Source organism: Dermacentor albipictus, chromosome 2 (assembly GCF_038994185.2).
Source record: "Dermacentor albipictus isolate Rhodes 1998 colony chromosome 2, USDA_Dalb.pri_finalv2, whole genome shotgun sequence".
Classification (NCBI taxonomy): domain Eukaryota; kingdom Metazoa; phylum Arthropoda; class Arachnida; order Ixodida; family Ixodidae; genus Dermacentor; species Dermacentor albipictus.
In genome coordinates this window covers 171,527,182-171,546,697 of record NC_091822.1, presented here as the reverse complement: position 1 = coordinate 171,546,697, position 19,516 = coordinate 171,527,182, and the positions used below count along the sequence as shown (strand labels likewise).

At 44.5% G+C, this 19,516-nt stretch overlaps 1 protein-coding gene across 1 annotated transcript in view; it reads right to left on the bottom strand.

Moving 5' to 3' along the window:
* Acox3 (Acyl-CoA oxidase 3) overlaps positions 1-18,059 on the bottom strand; it is a 37,075-nt gene extending 19,016 nt beyond the window's left edge. Inside the window, exons 1-9 of the mRNA XM_065430460.1 lie at positions 17,651-18,059; positions 14,548-14,781; positions 13,418-13,492; positions 13,250-13,339; positions 11,630-11,862; positions 10,363-10,459; positions 7,957-8,139; positions 5,825-5,947; positions 419-539 (exon numbers count right to left, since the gene is read on the bottom strand). Of these exons, the coding sequence (XP_065286532.1) occupies positions 419-539; positions 5,825-5,947; positions 7,957-8,139; positions 10,363-10,459; positions 11,630-11,862; positions 13,250-13,339; positions 13,418-13,492; positions 14,548-14,781; positions 17,651-17,800 (1,306 nt within the window). The 5' untranslated portion in view covers positions 17,801-18,059. The remainder of the gene's footprint in view (positions 1-418; positions 540-5,824; positions 5,948-7,956; positions 8,140-10,362; positions 10,460-11,629; positions 11,863-13,249; positions 13,340-13,417; positions 13,493-14,547; positions 14,782-17,650) is intronic.
* Between the last annotated feature and the right edge of the window lie 1,457 nt (positions 18,060-19,516).

Sequence of the window (19,516 nt, the reverse complement as noted above, 5' to 3'; positions counted from 1 at the left end):
ACTTTTGGCCGGCTTCGCAATTAGAAAGCACCTGCTGCTGGTCCCGCCATGTGCAAATTGGCGACTTGTTTACGGCGAGCTGCCAAGCCACGGCAAAGTTTCCCAGCTTCTCAGCCGTCAAATTGCTCGTCTCTTGAAGCAGGCATCCCATTTAATTTGCTACGTTGCCATAACATCGCGAATGAACGGAGCCAAAGCGCGAAAGGCCACAGGGTACTGCATCACTGCAACACCCATCACGACGAGAGTGAAAATGTTGTGGCAGCAGAAATTACACTGTTATACGATGGATCTACCGAGTCAGTGATGTGATGCTGACGCAGAGTCCCGATAATTTTGTAAGCAGAGAGAGCATGCACTGAATTATAAGGCTCTCACGAAGTATGTGAATGGTGCAGAGGAGCAGATAAAACAGTACCTTTGAGATAGCCATGGCCACCGCAGGCTTCCCGGCTCTCCTGTATCGCGTCCCTGGCCAGCCAGCCTGCTTTGCACTTGGCAGCGCATGACAAGATGTGCAGCTCCACACCTTGTTCTGACTACATGGTACCAGAAACAAAAGAAAAGGAGACTGTTGATGGGATTGACTTATTGATTCTTTCATTCATTGAGTTCACATACCAAAATAACACTGGGGCTATAAAAGACGCTGTAGTGAGGGTCTCCAAGTGATTTTGATCAGCAGGGGTTAAGTGACTTTGCTTTTTGTCTCCATCACAATGCTGCCACCATGACCGGGAATCAAACCTGCTACATCTGCTTAGCAGGAAAACACCACAGCCAGTGAACCACCATGATGGCTGCAACATTCAAAACTCCTTCATGCTTGCAGAGTGCAACAAAACACTTAACAAAATGCCATTTCTCTTCAATTATTGGGTCAGGACACGATCAGGCTGGATGCATGTCCACAAACAATGGCCTTTGATGAGAGTTCTCATTTTGGCTGTTGGCTAGCAGATTTCACTCTTTCCTAGAAACAACATCTAATGCATTCTGTGTTGATAACGACATGTGGGTCCTTGACAGGCTTAAAGAGTTGTTAACTTTTTCACGTTTAGGTACGGAGGAGGAATAAACCTTATTAGTTGAAATGAGCCGACGGTAAAATCGTCCGAGGTGGGCGGCGTCCCTAGTCCAGGATGCCGTGGGCTTGAGCTGACAGTTTGGCCCTGCTCACCAGGCGATGCTGGTCTTCAGGGCTCGAGCTTATCAGCTGGGCCTCCCACTGCTCGACGGTTTAGGTAAACAATTTTAATTTTTCTTTAATCTCTCCTTTGTTATTATTTCGACCGTTTTACTCCATTAGCCAAACGCAGTATAGTCAGCTGGACCATGCATTGCCCACTCTCCTCGTCACCTTCACAGCTACAGTACAGACGACGTCGATATAACGAAGTACGTAAAATTGGAAATTTGTTTCGCTACACAGAAGTTTCAATGTATTGAAATTCGACCTTTTAAGCAAGTAATACCCCTGACACACAGGAAAAGGTAAAGTCTTTCCAGTAAACCTCTTTCGTTACTCTGAAGGAATCTTTGCAGAAAGGAGTTGCGCCGATGACACATGGTACCGCACTAACTTCCTTAGGTGGTTCCTCAGATAAACACGGCAAGAAAAATAGTGCTGCTTGTTAAATCAGCAAGAGAGAAAACATTTTTAAAAAGCTGCGTACTTAGATTACATTTAGCTACTGTAGAGCCCAAAAACATTTTTTTTTTCGTTGTTGATGGCTAATAATAAACATATTCATTTATTTAATTCATGTTTTTGCGCTCTTAGCAGCAATTTAAATTGGTGAAGCAACTATGTACAATCGGTGTTTTGCTGTCATTTGCTGCGCATGCTGTTTATTCTGGTGCTGCCCAGGTTCTTGTTCTCCCTTCCTTTGTGCGTGCAGGCATAACGCATTTTATTCAATGTGTTATTCGCACAATTGTGATGACATGACAGAACTGCGCAGTTGCATCATGGCTCAGCGAAACACTTGCGATGAAGCAAGAGTTGAGGTCGCTCTGATGCTTGCTGCTCTCGAATCTCTTGAAGATGAGATAAACGCAGCCAAGGTGAAAGTGGAAAACATCAAACGTCGACTCATCATGAACAGCTCCATGCTGACTGCTTCGGCACTGTACCCTCGAGCCACCAACCGCGGAAAGTGGGCCTAAGTGCGCAAGGAACGATACTTTCACGACGCTAACGCACCAAAGACGGCACAGCAAACGACACTGCCGGAATTCAACATGGCGGCACTAGCGACGTGACGCGAGTGTCTGAGAGTATACTTACACTACATCTTCACTGTTAGACAAATCAGATTACCGCTAAAAATTAAAAACTTTTCGCAAGGTAAAAAATACTTATGGCGCACCGTAGTTGCATGGCAGGTTCCTTTCTATTGACGAGTTGTGCAAGCTGTGTGTGAGAGTAATGCCTTTTCTGCTCGAAAAGTTGATGTGCAATCTCCTTTCCCCTACAAAAACTTCACTGGGAGGGAGATACTCCTTTGTCGTGTGTCACTGCGCTTGAACGCCTTTCCGTTAGATGTCCCTTTACCTAAAGGACTTTAGAGTGCCCATGTGTCAGGGGTATAAGTCTATTTTTCTCACAGAAAGGGGCCATGGAACTTCCTGAATCCTCAGGCAGTAAAAAAAAGCAAATTTGAATGAGAAAACAATTCATTTTGATGAATTTGGGAGCCGGCGTTGAATGATACGGTTTCATAACACATCAATGATATCTTCACATCGGCGGTACAAATTAAGTGAAGCCAGCCAAGCTTTCGCTTGCACTCCACCCCCGTGGCTGATAGCGCCACCCTAACTGGGACGATGCTATTGGGAAAAGCACCAGCATTGAATCACCAAAACTCATGATTATGCAACCTCCAATACTTAACAGCTTAGTTACATGATGCCACGGCGTCTTGGCATGCCCACTTTTTACACACACAGCAGATTACCTCTCAAGCAGGGCGCGCAGCTGCGCATGCGCTCAGCCGCGCTTGCAGCCATGTGCAGCCACGGTCGAGACGCAAGCCAGAAGTCGTGACGTGCGTGAACTTAACGTCCCCGCCCCTTGTGCGCCCCTGATCGCGAGCTTGCTACCCTCCTCCTTTTTCTTTGCTTGCACAGGAAAACAGCACTTGTGGAGCCACCATCTTTCTTGTCTTACCCCACACACAAAGTATGCGGGGACGGGACGCTAGAGGTTCTTATCACACTTGAACTTTATATGGAACATGATGCGGCTCCACTTCGGCGGTTGCTCTTGTTGCACTGCACACAATTTGAGAGGTGCGTTTACAAGCAGCCACTTGTAATTCAAACATTTGACCATGTGCACCCGCGGAAGTTTCCATTTACTGTCTCAGCATTCTTTTGTGGCGGAAGCGAAATTTCATTCTATTGAAATCACATACAAACACACTTCATTATATTGAGGTTCTAAATACATGGTGTACTATGGACAAGAAGTTATGAAACGTTAAATACGTCGTCACATCGAGAATTTCGTTGTATCAAGGTTTAACTGTATACAGCTGTCAATGGCTTGCCTGCTATAAGAAAACACAAATTCTGTTGGTTGAGAGAGGACAGAAGCAGTAGCCGTGAAGTGAACTTGGTTGCTTTTGCAGAATAGTCGCAAAGCAAAAAGGTACACTGGATTTAGTGTGATGCAGCAACGGCTATAGCGATTTATATGTAATGTTGCTTAAACACATCATTGTTGAAATACAGCAGTTAAGAAGCAAATGGCATGGCAAACTACGGCTTCACAGCCTCAACAACGCTTCCTGCATCTCTAGCTGAGATTGAGCAAAAGAAAAACGAATAAACCGACCACAAGTTGCTACTGTGCACCTTATTCTATGGATGTTATTGCTCTTGAATTCTGCCTACACTGAAATATGGCCATGTTCAATCACGATACCTTTTTCTCAGCAAATGAACATCGCAGCCTCTACAAGGGGTGCACAGGGGCAAAGCCCGGCAAACAGCGCAGGTGCTTGGACAAGAAAGACTGAACACGTGTTGACTACCAACTGATGGTCTTATTTCGAATACTGCAGCACATAAAGTAAAACCTAGTTAATTTGTCCCTCGTTAACTTGGGTAATTGGATAATTCAGACTTGCCCTCTGGTTCTGGTAGGTGTATGCATTATATAATGCAATCAAACTCTCGCTAATTTGGACAAAATATGGCCGCACATCAGTTAATTTCTTTAACTCTCGGACTTAAGCGAGCGCAGAGCACCGCAAATGTGCAATGCACAAGAGAAAGAACGGTACAAGTGTCCCACCGAAATGAAGCAGCAGAGTGTGCATCACCATAGTCATCAGTGGAAATAGTATGTAAATGACAGCAATGCCGGAATGCTTTGCGCCTATTTGTGCCTTTAAAGCCTTCATTCTTAATTTACCCCAACACATAACACCGCATCAGCTGCGTGCATTCATAACTGCATAGTCACCATCTATGATCGCGTCGACAGCCACCATGGTTTCCTCCACAGTGGTTGGGGCAAACAGTAGTATATTTTTGAATCGGTGCGCATGTCAGCCACATGCCTTCAGAACCGAGAGATCATTGTCCATGATCGTGTTGCATGATCGTGTCGATAGAGGCTGTGGTTTCGATAAATAGTTCCGTTTTGACTCGGTGTACAGCTGTCGAGGATGAAGAGGAACAGGCTACATCGCGATGGATGGACGATTTGTTGGCAACCAGATCACTAGTGAAAAAATAATCCGCATGTGAGCGTGGTAGTGAAAAGCACGTCTCAGATGAAGGCGCATGGCACGGCCCCGTTGCGAAGGAAGTTGCCAGACCTTCGCCGCTGCAAGAGCCAATCAGTCCAAAGATGACGAGAAGCACAGCGTTCACACACTGCACTTGTGCAAAATAGAAACAGGATTTGCTCATTCACTCAGTGAAGAGAAGCATGCTAATGTAGTAAACATTTATTCTGTCATGTTTATAAGGCCTAAACCTCTGACGACCCCCTGGTACACACACCAAAGATACGTTTGATTCACCTGCACCACCTGAACCAGTTCACGAGGTGCTGCACAATGCCTTTCATTTCAGCAGTGCAGCAGTGGCGCCATCTGAACCACGCCGTTCGTTTCAAAAGCTGCAGGGCTGGTTCAAGATTTTGCTGCACCCTCTCTACTGTCGGTGCCAGCTTGGTGCAGACGTACAGGTGCAAAACAGCAGCGCAGAAGACAGCACAGTACACATGTGCAAGTGCCGTTAAAACCACCTTACCTGTGTCTGCTGTGTCTATGCAAGCGCGGGTGCCTTTACGCCTCAGAAGCCGATCACATCAGCAGCTCAACAGGACTTCTCAAACTTATGTACTCCGTGCAGATTAGTCAGAAAAAACTAAATTCTTGCACGGTGTCTGCACCTTGACATTTGTTTCGAGTGTCACATGCTGTACCTGCACCGAAGAAATCGAGCTGTACAATTTCTGAACTTTTCGTGAAACACCGTGAAGTGGTTCACAGTGATGCAGGCGAATCAAACGGACCTCGAGTCTTTCACCACTGCGCCCAGAGAGCGCCACCTACTTCCGCCATCATGGATGGATGCCCTCACACTTTGTTACTTTTTTCACACACTCAATAATTCGACATTCAGTTACCTCGGACATTTTTTTTTCAGTCCCGTGAAATCCAAATGAACGAGGTTTTACTGTATAATCTGGAGCTATCAGGAAAGCATGTGCCTGTGCTGCTTGCTGTGATATTCACAAACCTTCTACTAGCGCAATTTCATACTCTCGCACAGAAGAATGAATGCTTGCTGCACTCACCACTTCAGGAGACTTCTCGCCAAAAAGGACTGCAATGTGGAAGCTGACAAACTCTCGGTACAATGCAGCCGAGTAGTAGTTGAACACATGCGCAGCTGCGAGGAATGGGATTAGCCTCCATTGCTGGAAGGAAAAAAGGAAAAGGCATGAGCACAAGGAGTACACAGCACTTCTTTAACACTGTAGCTCTTCTCCAAGATGCTACTAAAAAATTGTACGAACGGAAACACAGAAGCTGAACGAAATGAAACTTCTGAATTTTTATTCACTCGACAACTGCTCCTTTAGAGCAGTTTACTCTAGGCACTCTTGGAAGCATCTATGACACCATGTGTGTCAGACAGTTTTAACATTTACTGTCCACTCTGCTTGGACAAGTGTATCCCAACAATATGCACAGAGCTGCTCGGTGGGAACATTAATGCTTGTGCACGTAATGTTCACGCCAGCAATGGAAAACCCAATGCTGCCTCCGCTCCACTTCTAAGTCGATTGAGAGAGTTGTCACACTCGACTTTCTGGTCATTTTGCAGTCAAGCCGTCTGCGCTTTTGTGGGTCTGTGGTTTTTGTGTCTCTGAAAGACACACAAATGTGAAATTAAAGCAGTTCTCTCAAGGGCCTGAGTGCACGAAATGTGTGCCGAACAGACTGCAAGCAATGCTCAGATAAGACTGCCTATTCACGCTTATTTACCTAGTCTTCTTACAACATGATTGATAATACATAAGGTCCAAAATATAGTCGCAAGCTGATAAGCAGCAGGAACTGAGATGCCAAGAAAGAAAAGTACTCGTCAACATCCTGGCTTACTCTTACAACACAGAGCAGGGATTTCCGTTTTTGTTTCTGTGGGATAGTGTGGTTCCAATGATGATATTAAGGGCTCTGTAAGCACTGAAATGCTTTGACAAGCACACATTGCAAGGACAAGGAAAAATAGCAATTCTGATTAGCTGGTTTATGAACACAGATTCCTTTCGAGCTGCATTTCTTGCTATTTTATTAGGCTGTAACCTACAGTATTTCACTCCAAATGCAAAGATTCCATTAGAGGCATGCTAAGTCGCTTGTAAGATGCCACCAAGGTTCCAAACTCAGACAGACTGAGCAATACACTGAATCATCATGATAACAACCAAGATCACGACTGATTGGTTGGATTGATTGCGTTTATTGCATTAAACAAAAATTGAGGCAGCTACCTTACCAGGAGGCTCTGAACTAATTCGGGTTACCTGGAGTTCTTTAAAGCGGCACAATGGAGAAAGATTATTTGAGCTGTATTGATAAATGCCTTTCTATACAGTAAGATTTTTTTTGTTAAGCTGTACCCACTTAAACTGTAGTTTCATCTTAAAGTAGTAAAGTCAAATCCCCAACTCAGTGGCCATTGAACATAATGCACTTTGTAGCTGCATAAGCCATACCAGCTTATTGCGTACGTATCAATTAACACATAGTGTTTCCACTTTTCGTCGTGTAATCACGGTGGTGCGTCGTCCCCATCGGGCAGCCCGGCAGAACAATGGCCTCGAAGTGTCCTGTGCGTTTGAGCGTGAAGCCACATCAACATTAAATGATTTCAGCGCCGTACCCGAAAGCGGTCCAGAGGGCGTTGTGGCATCGTCCAAGCTAGGACTCGCGTTATGCCGAAGCTCAGATAAAAAAACACCGGATGCTCAGCATAGAAAAAAAAAAATTGGACATCATTCGTGCTATCAAACGTGGCAGGAAGAAGTCAGCACTGGCAAGCGACAGAGATCTACCGTTGACAACAGTGTGTGGCATTTGGAATGTGAAGAAGTTGCTCAGCAGCACTGCTGCGACTGCAAAGAAATGTCGGCTGCGAGGTTCGTCTTTTCGCCATTGTTGCCTCTGTTGTTGCCGAAGTGTTGCCTAACAACAGTGATACAACCGTCAATGAACAGTCGCCTAACAACAGTGCTTGGATGCAATATTGGCTTGTTGGCATAGCATGAAAGCATTCAATGTAACACAAAGCAGCACAAAAACAAAATACAAAACACTACACAATGCTACGTGTGCGTGTCCTGCTTCACATCTGTCATCTTGAGCCACAGTGAACACTTTCATGAGCCTAATAATTGTCTTTGCAACAACATGGTCATACCTGCAGCTGGTACTCAATGACTGGCCACTCCTCCTGGTTCTCTGGACCGAACTGGCGACGCACAGCTGAATACCGGGTGGAGATGACAACACTCTTGATGAGGTTGGTGGTGCAGATGCCCACGATGGCCACACGTCCCATAGACAGGGAGCCCAGGGTCATTCCAAACCTCTTTTTTGGATCCTAACCATGCAAAGTGATACATACACATGGGGTCACTACAAAAGGAAAATGAACATTGCCCAGTAACAATTATGAAACAACAGTTAAAAGCACTACAACATAGCTACCAACAAAGAAAACTGAACGCATCACTGAGTGGCTTGTAACACTCACGATGCAACGGGATTATATTGTGCTTCCAATGCACCACTACCACATTTGTCCAAACTGCTCAAAGTATTAATTATGCCTTAAAGGGGCCCTGAAACACATCTTGAACATAGTAAGAAAACATTGCCGATCTGTCGTGGAGGCTGCTATGAACATGTGAGCGAAAGATTAGTGCACTGCACGTGGCAGGGAATCCACAATCGCGCAACAAAAATTGTAAGAAATTGCTTCCTCTCGCTTCCGCAACGTGATGCAGTGTCATTGCAGGCAGCTGGGCCCGCAAATGCTATTGGCCGATTTCGTGATTGCGAGAACATTCTCAGCAATACATAATCACCAAATTCAAGTTAAATAAACTAAACATATACATGTCTGCGATCCCAGAAACACAGAGAAAATCATTTCATCTTTGCACTGCCAGTCTAGACGCTACAACTACACACAGCTGCGTCTGCTGCGCGTGGCCTCTAGGATAGCAGACACGTGCTGCATAGTGTACTCTACCACAGCCACCATGGGGTGCCTTTCAACGCTGAGAGACACAACTTTTGGGTGGGGCTTTGCCCACCTGGCTTTCCCCTCGTGTAGCTTCCAGAACGTTAGCAGAGGACAAAACAGAGAAAAAGCCATGTAGTGGTGCATAAATTGCACTTATGCTTGAACTATTTGAAAAAGTTTTTCGGCATGAGATTCGTGAGGCAATGTCCTTTAATAGTGACGTCGTTATATGATTAGTTGAAAAAGCGTTCCAGGGCCCTTTAAAGCAGGCTTCTCAAGTAAAAAAAAAGAGAGAAAGAAAGCAAGAAAAGCACTGATTACTGTACTACATTGTGAACATTTCACTGGGGAAATATTTGTGAGGAGTGAAGATATTTAATCTCCAAGACGAACTAGCATATGACATCAAAGCTGTAGTTTAATGCAGCTCTTATGCATTATTAATACATCACCATACAGCTATACTTGCATGATGCACACATTAACAGGACGTTTCACACTCAAATGTCTGACTATGAGACCTGCACTTATGCACTGTTTGAAAAGTACTTTTCATGTTTATGAGAATAAAAAGTGAATTGAATTGAATAATTTGATGAGCTTATTCTGTACAGCACCCAGAGACTGTTCAAGCAAGGGATAGCAGTTAATATGAAAACACTTTTATTACAAACTCGTCAAACTACTTGTTTTGGTGTTGCTGGTTCCAGGCTCTAGAAGCCGAATATATACCCCTTGTTACGTTTCGCCTACGACGTGCGATATGGCCGGCGCGGATGCAACGGACGTCGGGGCTTCGTTCAAAGCGGCGGACATTTTGGCCCGTTCGGAGCGGCCGCGACGCATCCCCGCCGAGCGCGTCCCGGCATGTTCAGTGCCACGTGTCTTTGTGTGTGCGTGTGTGTGTGTGTGCCCACGCTTGCCAAAGCGCGGCAGCCGGGGAGAGGAGCTCCCCCAGTGTGAAGAGAAGAGGTCTGACCGGCGCTGGCCCGGCTGATGCGTCACCTCCTTGTCCCAACGTGTCTCTCAGTCCGTCCTTCGCCGCTGTCACGTGGTGTCGTCCCGTGACCTTCCTTCTTGCCCGCGACGCCAAGAGTATAAGAGCAGCTGCCCCCGGACGCCAGGAGAGAGGCTCCGATTTCTTCTGTTGAGTAACGTGCTCTCCCGTCTCTCTACTTCGGTCGACCTGACCGCCCGCTCTTTGCGATGCTAGAATAAACAAGTTGTTCTGTTAGCAGTCGCCTCATGTTTTGCTGGGACCTTCGGATGCTTCCAGTGTGCCCCAGGCCGCCAGGCCAATGCTACCCTTGGGGCTTGCGACCCATTTGCAACAACGGGCGCCAACGGTCCGGTTGCAACAACGGGTGTCAGCACTGAGGTTCCAACAGCTGATGGCAGCGCTGAGATTCCAACAGCCGGTGCCATCGGTGCGGATCAAATACCCTTAAGCGAACCCCGCTATCATCTCATACTCTGCACGATTTGTCATGCAAACATGCTCTGCAGTCCTTCGAATTATAGTTAAGTAGCCCAGCAGACGAATAATTACAATCAAAAGCTCTCAAGCACCCCTACCTTCAGTGGTGTGACATATTCCCCTTCAGGTGTCACGTCTGCAGTCCTATTCAGTAGGTTCTCTCGAGGTATGCGGTAGTCATGAAAGGATAGAAACCTTAAAAAAAAAAAAAATATTAGGTGCTGCTGTTACCGCCACGAAGAATTTTCTGCTGCTAGTTAGGATTACGATTGTGCCATTTCATCAGAGGCACGAGTTTGCAATAAGAAAGTATTTACAGTTGAACCTCGTCACAAAGAAGTCATGCCTGACACTAAAATATTTTTGTTATGTCTGATAATCGTTGTAAGCATGCACGTCAATATTGGTGAAAAAGACAAAGAAAATCGCAATAAAGTCCACATGAAAGAAAGGCAAATGTAACGATTCCAATGAGACATCAATGGGTTTCTTATCGATCCTGATGGCACGTTAGCAACTTGCCTGCTAATACATGGCACATGAAAAACGCTAAATTATAAATGTACCTTGCACTCTTGTTAGTATGCAAGCATGCAATCAGTAAGAACATACAGAAATGTGCCGGCACATTGGCTTGGCGGCTGCAGGACAGCCAGTTCAAGTTGGCAAAAATGTGTCCAAACTGTGCTGTTTCATGTTGCTCTTAGTATACAAGATTTTCGCTACCAGAATCATTGTGGCCATAAAGTTAATCAGCAAAATGTTGGTTAATTATTCAATCTTTCCACGCCACACTATCATCTCGAATTTTGCCGAAAAATAGTCATATTATGTTTAAAGACCCCAGTTGCCAACTTGTTTTACTTGCTCCACCAGAATAAACTCACTCTTGCTTCGATAGTGTGCTACCATCTACCAGAAGCACAACAGAGCACTGAAACTAAACCAACTTTTCCACAGCGTTGCTAGCAAATGAAAAGTGTCGTTAACAAGCCGACCTTGTCCCTGGCTGATTGTACTAGAAATGCATGGATAAATCCAGCTTATTGATGGCATAGAAGGGGTTAACAAGGACAAAAATATACAGTCAGCTTCTTCTGGAGGTTGCTGAGAGTATACAGTTGGCTTCATCTGCGCACAACGCTTCATTTCTTTATTAAATCTTGCTGTGTATTAGCTGGGACACCACGTGTATTGAGCAACTTCATCACAAACAAGATGTCCCTTGGCCAAAGGGGAGCATATTGACATCGCTATATCTCTCAACAAAGATAGGATTTTGTTGCCGTGTAACACATTTTCTTTGCAAAAGAGATGCGGACCGCGCAGTCACGAGGATGACTCTTAACGCAGAATGCTACCCACCCATTGTCGATGCCATTGAGGCCCAGCTTGGGACCCATGTCACCCACAAGGACACCCGGGAACGGAAGCAGAGTCTTGCGGTTCCTGATGGGAACAATGAAAGCATGCAGGCCCCGGTTCTTCCGATCAGCGGTTAGCAGTTGAGCAAACACTATGGCATCCGTAGCCGTCTGGCCCATGTTTCCCGACCAGACCTTGATGGCTTCGATGTCGGGAGTGTTGAGGATGAACTCCTGCACAAAGAGGCCAAACATTAAAAACTCGAAGTCAGAATTTTTTCCTCGCGTTTCCATCTACAGGTATTTTAAACTGCTTTCCATCAGATATAGAAAAGAACTGCTGGCTAAAAACATACTTATTTCATTTCAGAGACCGCCACACATGCAAGCAACTCTTCTGAAAGCCTTTGAAAGCTTTTGGAAGTCGAGACCTTATATGGTGAGAGACTGCAATGTTTCTATAAAAACTATAAGTTGGCGAATACCCTTCTGAGATGCCTCATGGACCACTTCTGAAGGGCCACTTTTATTGAAGGCAGAGGTTTGGAATGGTAAGAAAGAATGTGAATGCCACACACATCACTATGCGTGTTTTGAACTCCCTATGCAACTCTTATTAAATGACACATATTGAAGCTACCAGCGGACGAGGACAGTTGAGCGTCCTTTAGAAAGTCACGCTGCATCCAGGAAATTTTGAAAGCCCAACGTGGAAAACCACATAGTGGCAATTTTTCACACACTTATAAAAGCCCAAAAAGAAATCCAATAATGCAAGACAATGATATCAGTGTAGAGGCTTACTCTCAGTGGCACTAGTGGTGCATTCGGCTGTGAGGACAATCACGGAAAAAAAGAAAGCGATGTTGTCAAATGCACTTTCACCTTGAGATCTAACTTTCTTATCAAACAAATTATAAGAATTTCTGAAATAGATGGCTCAGTGCAGTGCGACAGCATTTGCCTTTACTGTCATTTTAGGATGCCTCTTCAGACTCCTTTTACATAATGCTCTCAGTCCTCTGAGACAGTTAGTCTCTCTATGCATCTCTCTTGGTCTCTCCATGGAGCTACGCAACTCTACAGACCGCTAACAAAAGAATGATGCATGCTTAGTCCCCTAAGCTGACACACTTGTTTTTTTTTTGTGTCCTTCTACAAGGCCAACAGACAGAACACTGCACTTATAAACCCTCTGGAATATTTGGCCCCCAAAGCTATGCTGTGAGCCCACTAAAAAGAGAGCTTCCAAGTATTCAGTTGTATGAAATGTGCAGCCTCTAAGCATCATACTGTGAGGTCAACAACAGATATAAGGAGCTGAGAATGAAAGGCCCCAACTACACAAATTGACCATGAAAACTGCAACATAACACAGTAAGTAATGTCATCTATGGAATATAATAATACAGCTGAATCCAGCTCCAACGAACAATCATATACCAAATAAGATCTAAAATGTTTCTTGCCTATATCCATGTGTAATAAATATATGCTTATAATGAGTATCGGACAAATACAACAAAGGAATTTCATATGAACGTGGCTTCATTGTAACGAGGTTCGACGATACTGGCTATTTCCTCTAAAAAGAAAGGACAGGTAAGATGCTGTCACTTGCCTGTGTGTTTGGGTCATATAATGCCTCTGTACGCATGGCTCTTGTATTCGTTCCATGGCTGAGTTCAGTCAGTGCAAAACATCCAGCTGCCTAGTAGGTAAAAGGCACGTATAAAATGTCACAAAAGCTAATTAAACTCATCAGGTAGCAGAGGTCGAGTAGACTTACCTCAAACTTGAGTATTTCATGAAACATCCTCATATGCCTCTTTGTGCCCAGTCCCCTTACAGCTCCAATGAACATCTAAACAAACAAAAAAAATGCAAGACTTCTCTGACCTCACAACTCAATTTTCAGTAAAGTTGTTGCTTTCATGTGCTCATATTGTAGTAAAATTTTTCAAAATCTCGCAATCAACACATGCACTTCAAGACTGCCCACGTCACCCATACCGCACTTTCTATTCGCTCACCCATATCGCACTTTCTATTTCCCCAAGTTTAAACTCAATGCAACATTTACTTCTCATAGGCTGTTGCGTAAACGTGTGTATAACACTTTTTATCACACTAACAAGAACGGTGAGGAAAAAAGGTAGCATATGCCTTGAAACAAAAGAATATAAGGTGTCAGATACAAACATAAACCACATCAGTGCAGGATCTTTTTCTCGAATATTCTAAAACAAACACAACGGTTGAAATTCAATTATTCAGAAGGGAAAGAATGACACAGATAATGACAGAGGCATTGTTATAATGGTCCTCCCATTCCTATATTCGTTTTCTACATCCTACGTAGTTTTGTACTAATGTGCATGCTTCCACAATAGTGTCACTGTGTCCGGGTCAAAAAAAAGAAAAGCACCCTGCTATAAACGTACGACAGATGGCAGGAACGTGCAAGAGTGGTGCTTGTGCTATGGTGCAAATATATGTACGGAGAATCGCCATGGTAGTGGAGCACAAAGTCCAGGAGCCGCCCCTCTCATTGGTGGATGTTCACTTCGCGTGGCCTAACACACCCACAAAGGAACACATTCCGCAGCGAGCTAACAAAACCCCAGGACGAGCAAACCCACAGAGATAAGAAAATATGCTTCTAGAAATATGCAACAGATGGCGAGACTACCTCGGAGCTTGCCAAATTTCTGTTACTGAATACATCCGACTGGAGAGAGTGGGAAACATACCGGTAGGTCGGTGGCACTGAAAGGTTTAAGCTTTCTTATGTCATTGAAAACAAAACGAACTGTAAGCTTATTCCATGTGAGGAACTATAAGCATTAAGTGCAAAAATGCAAATTCTGCCTTAACGAAAATAGAATGACATGAAACAAAACAAAAATGCCCACTTACATCAAAACAGAGAACTTTCTTTATGGAGAGTGACCAGTCGTAGGCCCCGATGCAGTTGTTGCATGCAGATGAGAGGTACGGATTCTGGAAGAACTCCTCCTGTGAGTAGAACTGGTACTCGAAGATGCGCTTCATCCGCTGGAAGCACAAGTGACGGTGCTCTTCCAAGGTGATGTCATCGAAAGGTTGGCGTGCAAAGAGAGGGTCATTCTCCAGAGTCTTGAATACCTTGGCCTGGGTGCAAAGATGAGAGTTTCAAAGCTTAGTTCCAAAGCTATGGACCCTAGATGTTTGAATTAAACAAGGTCAACTGTATCAAGCGCCCTTCTCTAGCAAACCTTTACAGATCTTTTCGAGATAATTGACGTTAAGATTCTAAGTACGCCTGGATCAGACTAAACAATTGGCATTTTATCAAAGCACATGACTTGGGAGGCTCACCTCATAGTTCATCAGGGCAGAAAGCCCCAGGGGCCGTTATGAAACACCTGAAGGTGACAGACTTGACCTCACTAATTCCATAAATTCTGGGCATAGTCCGGCGCATGCACATAACTTGAATTTGTCTTTTCTTTATTTCATTCCTTCTGCCCTTGTTTAGGGTAACAAACTAGACAAAGTATAGTTAACCTCCCTGTCATTCCCTCCATCACTCTCTCTCTCTTTAGAGCTCTTGAAATAAATTGAGCCTAAAACTGTCTTTAAGTGCACTAGACATAAACATATACAATGAAACACATTAAAGGGACAGGCAAACACTGAACATGAATTGACATAACCCCAATTGTGGAAAGATTGCCTATTCTAATGGCCCTGCTGTGTCTCATTAAACATGACTTTATATTTTTAATTATTCGCTGAAATTGGTGAGAGATTATGTTTGGCACCCCATGCAGCAAAAACATGAAGATGCATAACAGACTTATTAAGTGACCTTCTACTAATGCATGCAGTTCCTGGTCTTTTTATTAGTACTGAAATCTACTCAAGTTTTTTTTCCTAACTTACAATTTGCAGATAAGCCTTCGTTTTTAGTGAACAGAAAAGTAGCGCTGCCTTTGCTTTCAATGAGTTGGCTTGGCTCGTCTATCAACAAAATAACGCGGGGGCAGCCAGGATAGACATGGATGCGTACTTGAGGAAGAATGCGGTACGAATATAGGAAAGGTCTGTACAACGACACAAACTTGTTGTACAAGCATTTTATTTTCAGAAGTGGTTGTAAAGGTCAAAAAATAGGTGCTTAACCACAGCTGCACTCACTCCTCCTGTGAAACCAGAACAACGGCAGAACATGCTTTCACAATTTGCGAGATGGGGTAGCACTATTGCTCTCACTTCTCAGCATTGCTGGCGGAGGGACTCTCTTTTTTAGTGGCTGCTCAGACAAAAAAATTCTGGTTACAAAATATCCATGCACTTTTGGGAGTAGCCACTGCAGGTGTAAACACTACCGAGGGTGAGTTCTCACTGCACCATAAAAAAACTGAATCCTTAAATATCAGTTCAGTCCCTTTAAAGGTGCTCAAATACGACACAGGTCGTTACAGGAAAGGCAGAGGCTTGAATTGATGAACAGTGAGCAAACAAGGAAAACTTCAACGTGGTCTCAATGCTCCAACAAGGAAACTTTTTTTCAGAGACCCGCATAACGTCTGAGTTCCTTATGGTGAAATAAGCTATGGCGTAATGACATGATAAGTTGATTTATTTGTTTGCTCATTAAATCAAATAATTTTTTTTGTGTGCCATAAGTGTGCATAACTTAAACACTACATGCGAAAGAAGGTCCCATTATCAAGGTCTCTACTACAGCAAAGGGTAACTGAAATTGAGGACAGTTTTGACGGTAGTAATCAGCGTTAAACAGTAACAGGCAAATTAAAGGTTACAAAAGTTGAAGGAAATCGCTGAGCTTGCATTCGAACATAGTTATGGTAGATGAATCCTTATGATTGGACAGGGCCACTGGACAGATGTGTTTTGAACACTCAGTTGATAACGTGAGAAAAAATTTGCAAGGCTAACATGACACATTATGCATATGGACATCTGTGTCCTACACGCAATGACACTACGCATGTACACCCTTGCAATTTTTAATATCGCGTGTGCGTCGTCCGCACGGCGTGTTCGGCGACGTTATGCGCGGGTGCGCAAGGCGATTTCCAGCTCGTTCGCTTCAGGAGTTCCCCTAACCGCTACAAGGCAGCTGACACGCTGTGCTATATTATAAGAAAAATAGCAAGGAAGTGGCAAAACTTCTGAGCACACGAGCGCCTTTATCGGGTTTTGTTAAACACAGCGTGCATGCAAAGGTAAAGCATGCGAGGAAAAGTTCAGAAATAATAAGCTCTCGCGCAAATAATACGACGGGCTTTAAGCTCCCCTCTAATTGCACCGTCTTTCATATGCATAAGCGATTGCCGTCAGCATTGCGTCATCGGTACTGAACGCCGACTATGCAAGCTCAGCAGTCCATATTTGACAACTGCGAACAACTCTCACTCCATCACATTGCACTGAGCAGGCACTGACTGAGCTTGATGTGGATTCCAAGGTTACTGTGATGATGGTTTAAACCATAGCGTTCGTAAAGGGTGATGTCATGTGACATCACCCTGTACATCACTCATGTGACATCACTCCGTCGCCTTCGTTTCATGTCCATATTTTTTATCTCTGGTTTCTGGTATCGCATCACGTCGTTCGAACTGCGATCGTTGCTGCAGTTTTTTTATTGTTAGTATCATTATTTACAATACAATCCGAAATCCAAGGAGAAAGATGTTGACGTTCCACTTTCATTGACGACGTGAGGCAGGCAACTTCGTTGCCGCCCCCTAAAGCAACAATGCTAAGCAGTTGAGCAAGAGGAAAACGATCGCCAATACTTCTAATGGCATAGAATATGCACATTATAACACAATAATATTACTTGTCTGCTTCGTGCGTTATCTACACTAATGGTACGTTTCATAGCTAACAAAGTAGTTGGTGCAATAACTTTGCGGAACCTTGACAACTGCATCACACATCGCGCGAGGACACGCGCATGCACTGACGCCAACCCACCAATCGCCAATCACTGCATGCCTCATACCTTGAAACGTATAATGTCTTCGCCCTCTAGAGCCACTTTCAACTTTCGCCAGTCAAAGGAGGCCAGTTTCCTGTAGCTGTCCAAGGGTCCCGGTGGAAACGATGGCATGTATTCGAGCAGAGAATCGGAGTTCTCATCCTGAGACGACATGACAAGCGGGCAGTCGTTGCGCTTTGCGCCTCGTATTAGCTTGTGTCACACTGTGCGAACCGCATGGGAAAGAGTTTAATTATATTTCCGCTTAGACCGTGGCAATCTTGCAGCACCAAAGCAAAAACAAAATCACGGTGCACTTTTCCTGTTAGGTCCCCTCGATTCCGAAACAAACTGGCCATACAGGTTCCGTTCGTTGTAACGATAGAGCAGCGACAACTTTCACTCGTGCTGTGCAAGGGTCGTGACAGTCACGACACTAAACTTTACAAAAAATTTTGTATTACATATCGATACCAAACAAAATACTTTAGGACAAATAAAAAGCAGCAGTGGAAAAATGTGAGTGATAAAACGCTCAATTTTATTTAGTTTAACTATATATATATACGGTAACTGAAATGTTTTCGCTCATAGCTTTCCTTTACTCTAGTTTGCCTTTAACAACGAAGGAAGAAAATTCCGTAATTTTAACGTTGTAGGACAGAAAAAAAGAATTTACAGTCGAGTCAAGCTTGTCAGTAATAGAGTTTCATACATGGTTTGATACAATATGTTGTCAGTAGTCTCTTACGCGCGGCTTGTTTAAATTTATCCTTCCCAAGCCGCATAAGCCTTACCCATACATTTTAGCCACTCAACGAACTTCCCCCTGCGCCAGAATTATTTGTCCTTTTTAGAAATAAGAAAAAGGAATGCGTCGGCGTCCCTCGGCGTAACCGTGCGAACGCGCTCGCACCACTGCGCGCGTGTTCGTCCGTTTGTCGTCGTCGTCTTCCACAGCCAGCTCCGATGCCGACCATGCCAGCGTTCCCTAGCTGCCCCTCGATGGCCCCTCCCTCTCTGCGAAGGCGCTGAGTGCATCGGCCAATGCCTCCTTACTAGCATTGCATTGGCCCACCGGCTCACTGCCAGTCGGTGCGATGATTGCGGTACATCGCGAGATGAAAACATGCATCAAACTGCGCTCGAATTTCGCATTAGGGAGTATCGTAACTGTCGGGCATTTTTTTATTATTATGAATGAGCGCGTGTCTCCTGCTCGCGTGCGCATGTTATTCTATTAATAAAGGGAAAATCAGACATCCACCCGTTCGTAGCAACTGCTACAAAGGGAACCCATACGGGTCCCTCGAAAGAGAAGCCTCGCAGTTGAAGAAAAATTCGTCCCGGTCCGGGACACGAACCCGGGACCACCGCCTTTCCGGGGCAGCTGCTCTACCATCTGAGCTTATTCTACTATGAAGCGACACAAAAGATCTCCAGCAGACGAGGTCCACAACCTGCCGTCTTGTACGATGCCACTTTTCATGGAAAGGCAAAGGCGAGGAGCACTGCACAGGCACTTGACAACTTCTTTCCTTCTTCCTGCCCGCACATAATAGCGGGCTACTAATTACACTATAAACTCCATCATAGCTTATTCATATTTCATCATAACTTATTCGCTCTCCCCCACTGTATTAGCAGTATTACATCTGCAACGGTGAATGTGTGCAGTAAAGGCTGTAAATGTTTATTTAGGGCATCGCAGGCAGTCACATAGTCAACCACAAAATTTTGCATAACGCGAAGTCTGAGAAAAAGCTGAATATCTGCAGTCTCACCAATGCAGCCTAGTATTCACATTTACAGCCTCTACCAATATATGTGAACAACACTGTGATATTTGGTTTTACTGAATACTGTTACAGACTGCTTGGAAATTTAACA